At 33.7% G+C, this 12,809-nt stretch overlaps 1 protein-coding gene across 2 annotated transcripts in view; it reads right to left on the reverse strand.

The window, feature by feature from the left end:
* The window catches only part of EYS (eyes shut homolog (Drosophila)), a 2,062,375-nt gene that overhangs the window by 1,136,786 nt on the left and 912,780 nt on the right, over positions 1-12,809 (reverse strand). For both annotated transcript variants that reach the window (XM_011945635.1, XM_011945634.1), the window contains exons 20-21: positions 6,210-6,381; positions 5,194-5,272 (exon numbers count right to left, since the gene is read on the reverse strand). In XM_011945635.1, the coding sequence (XP_011801025.1) occupies positions 5,194-5,272; positions 6,210-6,381 (251 nt within the window). The remainder of the gene's footprint in view (positions 1-5,193; positions 5,273-6,209; positions 6,382-12,809) is intronic.

Consider the following 12,809-nt stretch of genomic DNA (forward strand, 5'->3'; position numbering starts at 1 on the left):
TTTCACCGTGTTAGCCAGGATGGTCTTGATCTCCTGACCTCGTGATCCGCCCGTCTCGGCCTCCCAAAGTGCTGTGATTACAAGTGTGAGCCACCACTCCCAGCCTGTACAATCTAAACTAACAATAAAGAGTATAGTATAGCAAATATCTAAACCAGTAACATAAGTTGTTTATTATTGTTATCGAGTATTTTATACCATACATAATTATATATACTCAACTTTCATGACTGGCAGCTCAGTAGTTTTATAACCATGAGTATCACCACCAACATGGAGGAACGTGTTACACTGCAACATTACAACCTCACTAAGCAATAGAATCTTTCAGCTTCATTATATTCTTATAAGATCACCATCCTACATGTGGTCTTTTGTTGACCAAAACTGTTATAAAAGGTACTCTGTGTGTGTGTATACACATATATATTACCGAATATGTATATATGTGTGTATACACAATAATATAACATATATTTTATATATATATATATAGGAATAATCTGTGGTTGATTAAGTGAAAAAGCAAGGTACTCTGTGTGTGTGTATTGAATGTTCCCATGTTGCAAGATCTTGTTTATTTTAAGGATTTGTTTCTAATTAAAGGATAGTGATATTCTCTAAAATAATTTGTAGGAAAATGCTGAACATTTGTTGAGGGGGATGGACTCAAACTCAAAACTCAAACCCTCTCCTGGAAAGCATTCTGATGGTTCAATCATTTAATTTCAAATAAAAAGAATGAGAAAAACTTGTTAAATAAGTCCCTTTTAAACCTGTCAAAAATCACAGAAACTTTAGAGTTCTGTAGTAAAGTAAATTTGGATACATGAAAATAATTTTCTGAATGCCAGAATCCACTATGTACTAGTGAAAGAATAACAAAAAATAGAAAAACATACATGATATACATGGCAGACAAAATGTAAGTTATATTAAATTAAAGGCTCATAAATTACAGTTCACACTCAGAGAAACACAAATACACGCACTCATGTATGCGTACTCAGGTTTTTACATGCAGGGGATGCATGTGCAGCCTTGTTACATGGGTGTATTGCACTTAGGTAGTGAGCATAGTATACAATAGGTCATTTTTTTGAACCATTCTCCTCTCCTTTCCTCTACTTTCTTCTAGTCCACAGTGTCTATTATTCCCATGTTTATCTCCACAGTTGTTGAATGTTTAGCTCCCTTAGCTCCCACTTATAAGTGAGAACATATGGTATTTTCTTTTTTCTGTTCCTGCATTAATTACTTCAGTTTTATGGCCTCCAGCTGCATCCATGTTGCTGTGAAGGGCATGATTATTTTTTATCACTCTGTAGTTTTCCATGGTGTATATGTACCATATTTTCTTTATCCAATCCACTACTAATGGTTACCTATGTTGATTCCATGTCTTTGCTATTTATATACAGTTCTTTAATTCTTTCCTTTTTATTTAGAGAACTTACATGAGTCCTTACTTTATATTAAGTCTGCTCATAACAATATATTCACTAGGAGTTAAAGCACACATTCTATTATTTCTACTTCATCTAAGAAAGTCATGATTTTTTTAATTCTGCAGTAAGTTTTTTTTTTATTTTAGTTCATAACATATATATTTATAATTTGATATTTTAGAAATAATACTGCTTCCATGTACATACACACGGTGCATGAGGATACATGTCATCCTCCTAAGTCTTATCAAACTTGAAAGAAAAATATCTGCTTTCTATGCTGCCCTTCTCACTTTTCTTTTCTGTTTGTGTGTGCATATCCAGAACTTAAATTACATTTTTTTTTCACTAGTCGTGGCATATGTTCTCTCCCCAGGCAGGCGTTTGCTTTTCTCCAGCATTAATTATAATTTTTAAAGCTTCCCTCTAATTGTCACTTGGACAAAAAACAAAACAAAGTGCATTAGGTTTCTCTAGAGAAACAGGACGAATAGGATAGATGTATATATGAAAGGGAGTTTATTAAGGAGTACTGACTCACACTATTACAAGGTGAAGTCCCACAATAGGCCGTCTGCAAGGTGAGGAGCAAGGAAGCCAGTCCGAGTCCCAAAACCTCAAAAGTAGGGAAGCTGACAGAGCAGCCTTCCCTCTGTGGCTGAAGGCCCAAAAGCCCCTGACAAACCACTGGTGGAAGTCCAAGGGTCCAAAAGCTGAAGAACTCGGAGTCAAATGTTTGAGGGCAGGAAGCATCCAGCATGGGAGAAAAACGGAGGCTGAAATACTCAGCCAGTCTAGCTCTTCCACATTCTTCTGCCTGCTTTATTCTAGCCTAGCTGGCAGTTGATAAGATTGTACCCACTCAAATTGAGGATGGGTCTGTCTTTCCCAGTTCACAGACTCAAATATTAATCTCCTTTGGCAACACTCTCATAGACACACTCAGGAATAATACTTTGCATCCTTCTGTCCAATGAAGTTGATACTCAAGATTGACCATCATAGCAATTTTGCTTGTGTTGTTGCCCATCCAGCCCTAACATAAACTATATTTTTTTCCACTCCTAAGGAACTTCACATATAACACCTTGCCCTATATTGACTCAAGTGCACTTTTCAGTTAGTACTGCCTATCTTTCTCCATTTCTCTTGCATCTTTAGCCTTGAAAAACAGTTCATGAATCTCCTTCAGAGTGTGTTATCTAAGCATTGTACCACAGAGAAAGTTAAAATAAATACATCAGCTAGTAAGTAAGATAGAAGGACACAGCATTAGAGAGAGAGAGATGTAGATCACTTTCCATGCGGAGCTGGTGAGGCAGGAAGTATATCTAATGATTATTATATCTCAATTTCTTATAGACATTCAATATCTAAGATTTACAGAATGAGCAAAATTACATGTAGAGTACACTTAATGCATTGGTGGAACATGACAAGATTTTTAAAAAATTATTAAGCTATAATAATTATTCTAGATGGTACTAGTACAAATGAGATAAAAAGTAAAGAAACAGAACAGTCCAAAAACTAACCTATTTATAGAAGTCTATTATATGAAAAGCGAAATCAAGAAAGAATTAAGAGATCCGTTGATAAAATTTCTTGGAAAAAATCATTATGCTTAAAAGAAACCATTAAGTTAGATTTCTAGTTTTTATCAATCATAATATATTCACTATGAGTTAAAGCACTTAAAGTATCATGAATTCTATAATTGTAGCTAATGAGAATATAAAAATATATTTAAGATATTACAGTGTGAAGGATTTCTTTGGAGAGTGGCAAAGCCCATTTAGGAAGAAAAAGGTAAAGACAAATATGAAAATCTCACAATTCATAAGCTGTATAAAGTAAGGGTGTCCCGATTTTATAAAAGATTTGCATTTTTTCAGAACCTAGTAGGTTTTATCTATAATTTAAAATAATATATACAAATCAAAAAGTAAAGGGCAAGTAAGCAAAAAGAAAAAGGGCTGTAAGTAGGCAAGGCACAAAGAACTACAAATGGTAAATAATAGTATAGAAAGGTGTTCAATCTTGATAGTAACCTAGGAAAATGTAAATTAAAATAATGACAAACTGTATTTTCCTCATGAAGTTAGTCAACACTTTGTAAAAAGTGATTTCATTTACTAGGATATAGGTAAGCCAGTGTGCTCGTACTCTGATCAGATAAACATGGTCTTCAATGTTTATTTGGAATACTTTATAGCTATTAAAAAGAATGAAGGAGGACTCTTTGCATTTTAATGGAATGATTCCTAACATATACTTCTAAGACAAAAATATCACTGAGTATAATGAATTTGCTCTTATGCTAAAATAACAATATTAGGAAAAAATCTAGAAGCACTTAAGTAGAATTTTAACAATTGCTCTCATAACATTGGCTGTATATGTATGTATGTATGCATATGGCATATGCATATGCATTGACATATGGTATATGCATACATACATATGTCAAAAATGTCTATTTACTGATATTTTAATTCAAAACAAAGAATATGATATTTGTACTATCAAGAAATATGGTGTTAGTGATTATTTCAGGCAATATTTGTGGTAATGCAAACAGGACGTATGGTTCATTCATTGTCTACCAGGGAATTGATTTATTACGTTTCCTTTTCCACATCAAGAATGGCTTTCACAATCCAGAACAAAATAAACACAATACCAACAGATAATTATGCTTTTTAAAACTGTGTCAGAAAATGTGCTAATTGTTTTACATGCATTATCTCATTTAATTCTTGCAATAACCTGAGGTAGTTACTGTGATTACTTTTATTGAATAGTCAAAACATAATTTCAAAATAAATGCAATTTGAGAACACACAGTAGGTAAGTAGCAATACAGAGTTTCAATCCTGGTTCTCATTTAACTACTCCATCACCCGTCTCTGAAAGGGCCATTTACTGAATAGCTACTGTGTTTCATGAGCATTCTCACACGTGACCCTGTGATGTCAGAACTAGTATAGCTACGCTTTACTGACTAGGGAGACACAAAGAATGTAATAAAATACCCATGGTTTCACAATGACAAAAGCTTTTAGTTTGTATACTTCCTCCTTTTACTATGTTATTGTCAACCAAAAATGATTTGGAAGAACTCCTGAGGATTCCAAAAGGCTCACAAGATTCTCGTCTACCAAGAACGGTCACAATCTTCAGTCAACCAACATTTCTCAACAAATGGTGCATCCCATATAAAATACCATATGTCAATCATACCACATGAGACTCCTGAAGATTGAAAGACATATCCTGAGAATAATAAAGGTGTTGCCCACTTCTTGATATATACATCCAGTATTTATATTCTCCTTGTGAGATCTAAATTAATTGAATCCTATGTCATTCCTACATATCCACAGATACCTCTGTCTCTAAGACCAGAGAGGACGAGGCAGATGGTAAAACTTAAGCCATTTGAGCAACTGTTGATAATGGATACTTCTAGGATTTAGTTTGGTGGGGCAGTCGGCGGGAGGGAGGGGAATTGAGGAATTTTGTAACAACAAAAGACAAAGAAGAAAAAGGTGGAAAAAAAAAAAAAGCCATGATTTGTAGTTTTGTTTGGAACAGCCAAAGAATTACACAGAGGAAAGATGAGAGAACAGTAAAATCATCAACAACTGTGAAAGAAATGACTTCGAAACCTACAGCAAGCAATTTGATTTTTCTTTTAAATTAAAATTTTTTGTCATATAACTTTAATAAAATTATGACTTACATTAATTTTGATCTTACATTGTACGCTAGTCCCATCTGCATCACATGAACATGGATATTTATTAATAAGCTCTGTGCACCTGAAACACAGAATTAGAATTAAATTTTCAAATAAGTAGATGTTAAAGCATAACTTCAAGGGAGTTTCACCATTTAAACTTTTCTTTCCTAGTTCAGGTGAAAAAAGCACTCCCACGAGCAATACAAAGCAGAGTTTATTCCTGGGTTTCTTATCCTTGAAGGTGACTGGACTGAAAAAATGGATCAATTTTCATTTTTGCCATTTTCCCCATGGCAATGAAAAGAACGAATAGTTTTAAAAGATAAAAAGTATGTCTAGGGCTTATGTGAGAAACTGAAGTTAGCTATGGCCAGGCTGCATTGCAATGAGCTGCCAACTTTCTTTCTCCCTTCCCTGCTTACAAAGTAGGTGGCAGGATTAGAAAAGAAAAGTAACGCAGAAGCAAGCAGCATGGTGCATCTGTGATATATTCTTCTTTGCCACCTGCATCTCCTAGAAATACCTTCACTCTAGATGTGTATTAACCAATATTTTATCCATGATCAGAGGAGTTATTACACAGATTCATAGAGTCATAAAATACTTTTCATACACATAGGGATGAAAGAACCAGTTTATTTAGGAACATTTTAAATACTAAGTGTATGGTATTATCTCTCCATAGAGCAAATAATAGAATGTCTCATCATCTTACCTGTTAGTTCTATTAACATGAGCAGTTACCTTTAAGTATATTAAAGTCTAATTAATCCACATTTATAGAAAATTACTTTATGCTAATGAACAGAAATAAAAGAAGGGCAGAGATAATGTATCAGTACATTTCATTAGCTAAAACTGGCAGCATCTGTCATATTAAATGTACTTAGCTCTTGCTTTATGAAACAGCATAATTAAAATTATCTTTATCAACTTCCCCTTGACAATAAGCCTTAAATATTGTAAGTTAAATATACTTTCAGGAAGCTAATAATAAAAAAAATAAAAATAGCTACCTTCCATGTAGACAAGGATTTGAAAGGCAATCATTTGCATTTGTTTCACAGTGTGTTCCAAAAAACCCACTCTTGCAGTCACAGGTATAATGATTGATACCATCAATACAAACTCCATCATGGAGACAGGGCTCTGATAGGCATTCATCTAGATTTATTTCACAATTGATGCCTGTGTGGGAACAGACAAGGCAAAACATGGAACCATTTAAATACAAAACTCAAAAGTTTGTTCATTATGGTAAACATCCCCAAGAAACAAAGACTTCTCGCTATGATGATAACTTGATATTTGGTAGCAAAATAAAACATTTTCCAAGGTTGAATATATTACGTCTGTGAACATCCAGATTACTAATTTAATGTGAATGACAAAAACAAAGCACAAGCTTAATATGTTGAAGACATTGTTTTTATTGTAATGTTTGTTGAAAATATTAGTGAAGTAATGAATTATATCAAGTTGTCACTGTGAATACTAATTCATATATATTTTTTTTTTTGTAATGGTGTTTGAGAGTCAAACATTTATTACCTACAAGAATTAAGAATGAGTTTGAAGTTTTCTAAATTTGGCTTTAGTGAATCCATTAATGGGCTCTCTGAGATTTCTAAATGAAATCTAAGTTTGGCTAAATACTTGGGATTTTCAAAGGCCAAGTAGCGAGTATTTTTAAGCACCTACCAGGAACCACCTCTATGCTCAGCTAGAGGTACCAAACCAAAAAATAAACTTCCTGTTAACCCAAAAACGTTGTTAGGGAAGCAATAATTTACAGATAGAAAACATCTAGATAATAACATAAGCAGAGTTTAATAGAAAGCAAGATTGTGTTTCGTATGTTTGAAATATCTGGAAAGAGCACAGAACCATTGTAGAATTGTTAGAATAATTTATTTGCCCATCATATCCATTACTAGCAAGCATCTACTAATAAAAACTAGCATTGATTGAGCACTTAATGGTGTGCCCTGCCCTTAAGGCTTCCTGCACATTATCTTAGTGAATGCTCGTCAAACCAATAAGCAGATCTCATTAACCTTAACTCACTGGTGAGTATTCAGAGTGTAAGTAAAACTTCCAGGCCACACAGGCCATAACAGCAAACAAGAATTTAAATCATGTTTCCTCTGACTTGTGCTTCTGATCATTACTTTAAATTACCTACCCTGCAGCTACTCTGTTATGTGCATAAGTTGCTATGCTGAGTAATACCGTAGATACCATTTGGAAAACATGGTTCTTGTAGCCACTACGTAATACCTAGTTGTAAAAAGAGATAAGTAATAAGCTTCTTACGATGAAGAAGACAATGAAAATAGCTGACATGTGGGGCTCTTACTATGTGCCAGGTACACTAATTTCAGAGGTTCATGACACAGCTTTATTTCCCACTCACTCTCCATTATTAGAGTGAGTTACCGATCCTCTTTACATTATCTTCACGTTGAGACCAATGTTAATGAATCATACTCTATCTGGGACATTGACATCTGTGTTTAAGAGGAAGAAAGACACTTCTCTTTCATGTTGGGCTTGGTCATATGACATAAAATATAGGTGACTCTTAAGTCTTTCACTTACAAATCAAGTTATACGACTAAGTCCAACAGAAATGGAATGGGAAAGAATGTTTCTCCCCCAGGAAAGGGCAGATATTTGTAACAACAAAATTTAGTACAAGCATAATCAATCAAGTTTCCCACTTGTAAATGAATTACTTATTGGTACATCATAGGTTTATTGGGATGATAGAGTATAGGCATGCACCAAAAACAACCTAGCCAAGGTCTGATACATGTTTAACATTTTATGACTTTCAGGTTCTTGATAAAAATATCACAACCACATTATATTTAATTAGTGATTTGGGCAGTTCCAAAGACACCACCATTCCAATTAGGAAGATAAGTGAAAAGTCTCTGTATCACTATGTAGAGTGTTGGCAGAGTCAGTGCTGAAATTTTCAGTTAAAAAAAGATAGATGGTCAATTTATAACAAAAGTGTGGGGGCAGAGACAGAAAGTGTTAAAAGAGTTTGGGACAGGATGCATCCAGCAATGTTGGGAGATGAGGAGATTTGACAAAAGACACTCCACTCTGTTGTTGAAATGTTCTTTCCACAAAAGGCAAACGTGTCTCAATTTAGCTAGAGATAGCATCATCAAGATTATATTAGGATCTTTTGTTCCTAATGTTTTATTCATTAATTAAAATTGTGGTTATAATTTGACTTTCTAAGTAGCCTCCAAAGAGGATAAGAATGGAATAACTAGCCAATGTGAACATTTTGGTCTCTATAAACCATTCTCATTTTTAACATTATAGTCCTTCAGATTCATACATATCAAAGTCTCCTTTACTTTTCTAACTTCATCTTATTTTAATCTCACCCTTGACTAGTCTACTTTACTTACATTGATCTTATGTTTTCTCAAATGTTTTAGGCATGCTGTTCTTATAAGACCTTTGTACTTTTATTCCCTTCCCAAGAAATCTCTTCCACATATTTCACAATCTACATCTTCTTCAGGTTTTTACTCAAATGTCACTATCTCAGTGAGGACTATTCAACCACACGATACAAAATTGCATTCTCGTCTTAATCCACAATCGCCATTATCCCGTTTTATGTTTTCCTCCTATAACAAGTAATCTCCTTCTAGCATTCCATAAGATTTATTCATATTATTTTTCATTTTGTCTGTCTTTCTCCATGACAAGCTTAGCTTCATAAAGGCATAGATTTTGTCTGTCTCATTCAAACTGCATACATTCAAATATTTGTTAAAAAATAAATCCTTGTCGTATATGTGTGTATGGGTTTATGTGTGCATGTTTTTGTATTTTGTTTTACGGATTTCTGTTATTTTCTCAGAAATCCCAGCCTCTTCTCAACCATGAACAAAGCAGTTCTTGAGAATCTGGGGAAACTATTAGTCCTTGCAAAAGTGAGAGTCAGAATCCAATGAGGTGATGGTGATGCCTCTGAGGCGCGTAACGAAAAGAGTGTGCAGCCAACGGGAAATATTTAATGGGACCCCTGCTTTTTCCCACCTTCAAACAAAGACATGTTCATGTGTGGAAAAAGACACACAGTTGTGGAGGGTCTTGGACTTTGGTTCACAATGATCTCCCACAAATAATTACCAACCTATCCAAACTCTAAGTTATTCATCTGTAAACTATGAATAAAAATATGTCTACTGTAGCATAGTAGAGAGATGTTCATAATTATGCATATACATATATATAAAACAATACATATGCTACCTGATTATTATTACAACAAAATTGTTTATCTTCATAGGATAACAATCCTTTGACATAGCACATCTAAAAAAAAAATAGTATTTATTAGACATGATCAAAGCCTTGGCTGAAGTGTCAGTCTCAGTTTTTTGCCTACATTGCTTCATATACCAGGTATTTCTTACTAGTCATTAATTTATCTAATGCATATTTATGTGTTAGTCACAGTTCTACACTCCTTGCATAGTTCCCTTGACCTGGCATTCATCACTGCCACCTCCATCACAGCATAGCAGATGATTTTCACAAAATCTAATGATTTCATTACATTTGACAAAAGAGCCACGATACATTTTTTTCTTTTTCTTTTTTTTTTATTTTGTTATGTCTAACATATTGTTCTTTCCACCTACCTGCCTGCCTGCTTTGGAGCTACAACAATAGTCTATGTTTGAAATAATTTTCAGTTTGTGGTTTTAAAGTTTTTGATTTCATTCATAATGCAGGCAATTCTTTTTTTAAGCAGAGTGGAAGGTTACCTGTGATATTTGAGGTTTTTTCTATGATCCCACTTATGTGAAAATCCTCTTTACTAGTCCGCCTCAACATTGCCTCCAGAGTGAATATTTTCACATTGGAAATTACACAATCCTTTTAGAATCAAGCCATTTAAGTTCATAAACTGACAGGTTTGATCAGCAAAATATTTTCATGCATCAACAATATTATAATAGAAATTATATATATTCATATATATATGATTATATATATACATATATATATATGTCAATCAGCTGTCTTTTTTCAGTCTGTTTTTTTTTTTTTTTCTTACTTTCTCTTCATTCCTTTTTTACCCAACTTCTTCCCATTGGTCAGCGTTACATGTTCAGACAAGTTTTTCAAAATCACTTTCCTGATTCTTAATTTTTTTCATTTCACATATGAGAACCTTGAAACATCCTTTATGAACTCTCCATTGCCCCCAGAAATAAATGTAGTCTCCCTCGCCTAAAACCAAATTCTCTGTTCCAATCTTTCCTTTCTTGTGGCTGCTCTGACTGATATTATCAACTACTCTCATCTCCTGGTTTATAAACCTGATTGAATAATACAATCAACTGTGGAGTTTTTAAAAATACAAAATCCCAAATCTGAATCGCTGAGAAACAGGACTGAAAAGCTATATTTTAAAAAATCTCTCTAGATGATGGTAAATCATAGCTAAGGACCGCTGCTTTTTTATCAAACTGGCTTAAAATTAAACATTCTCTATATTTTCTCATATCCGTGTTAGCTCCTGATAGTTCTGCGTCAAATGTCATTTCCACATCTCTGTTTGCAATCTGTTTTTTTATTTGAGGTCCTACAAAATTCTAGTTACTTTTAAATATTCCTTTCGATGTCTCCTAATGCATATCAGCTAATATCATTTGTCAGAGTCTCCTTGGAGTTTATTTATTTGAATTATTGTCTTATCTTCAAAACTTCATTCCTAGTTATTTGAGCCAGGGATCATACCTATTTATTTTTACTTCATGAAAATGCCAAATACAAAACTTTTCATGTAGTAAATGATCAAAATAGTCTGCTTAACTACTACTGAATACATTCAAATTGTGATAACATTTTGAAATGACTAAAATTTACATAATGGTATGATATTTACAAAGGACATAATCAAGTTAATACAGGCATATGATAATTGCATAATTTATGGACTTAAGAATCAATGACTTTAAAAATTCAAATTCATATTTCTAAACATTTTGAATTACAAAATTAAAAAATATCATAAGAGCTCCAAAAGCAAAATGAGAGTTCTGTAAAGGTTTCTTATTATGAACAACATTTAAATTAAAAACAAACAATTTTAACTGTCATATAAAAGATTTCCAGATAGGCAGTCCAGCAAATGCTATTCTATGAGAAATAAACTAAGCAAACATGCAACCTTAGTGTTTAAAGGTATGTCAACCAAAAATTATGAGATGTACAAAAAAAATCCAGAAACAACAAAAAGTGGATGGAATAAGAATAAAGTTGACAGAGAGATTAAAATGATCAGAGAAGGAATTTAAAATATCTATTTAAAAAATGACTGATATGTTAAAAATAGATCATAAAAGGTAGACAGATGACTGAATCAATGAGGAATATCACAAGAGATGGAAACTATAAAAATATTCAAATTTAAATGCTGGGAAAATAATAGTTACAAGATGAAGAATTAATTTAATGAGCTTATCAGTGGACTGGACATAGGAAAGAACCAATGAACTTGAAGATAAGGAAGTATAAATTAAGCAAAAGGAAACCATTGGAGGTGAAAAGATTAAGAAAACAGAAAAGAGCTTCTAAGAGATGTAGAATAATATTGAAGGTTCTAACTGACTTGCAACTGGAATCCCTAAAGTAAAAGGGAGAGATAGTATAATAGGATAAATATTTAAAGAGATAATGGACATGAATTTTACTAAATTAATGGAACTCTGTAGCAGTTTCAGACAGTGTACAAGCTATTTTGCTGTTTGGCCCATATATCTTAGAAGCCTAGTCTATGGTATTAAAGATATATGTAGTGGAAAATATGATGCATACTATTTATAGTAGTGCCAGAGGAAGAATCATAGACCAAGACTCTGGACCAAAACTAAAAGATATGTAGCAGAGAATTATCCTGAAATTGAGAAATTGTTTCTGGCATAAGTCTGGGTAAGTGGTTAAGATGAAACATCTGACCATGAGACATCAAGTATCCATGAGTACAGGACTTTCAATGCATTTGGCAAGACCAGTAGCAACCTACAGTAGGTAGAACATCGAGAATTGTGTGTGAATATGCCAGAGATCACAGATAGTTGCACTCTTAGGTTACGTACTTCTGTCACAAAAGAAACTCATCCTAAGTTCATACTATTTCTGTATGGGCCTCCCTGGTGGCCACCTGAAGGAAAAATAAAAAGTCTGAGCTTGGTTCATGGATGGGTTGACTTGGCATATGGGTATAAACTGGAAACAGACTGCTGCTTCCTTAAAGCCTTATTAAGAGGTTACCTAAGAAGATAAAGCAAAAGGGAAATCCTTCTGATGGGCAGATCTTCAGTCATATGACGTGGTTATAATCTTCGGGTGGAAATAGCCTAAGATAAGAATATGCATGGAGTTTTAGGTAGTGGCAAATGACATGGCTGGACTGGAAGGTAAAATATGAGACCACCTGGGTCAGGGAAATATGAGAAAGAGGCATATACTGGACTAATAGGAGTGGGTATGAAGTGTGAAGGTCTCTGCAATGCATGTTAATGAAGAAGAGGCATTAAATAACCATACAGAAAGAACTCAGCCAG

This window comes from Colobus angolensis, unplaced genomic scaffold (genome assembly GCF_000951035.1).
Source record: "Colobus angolensis palliatus isolate OR3802 unplaced genomic scaffold, Cang.pa_1.0 Scaffold241, whole genome shotgun sequence".
NCBI classification, from domain to species: Eukaryota; Metazoa; Chordata; class Mammalia; order Primates; family Cercopithecidae; genus Colobus; species Colobus angolensis.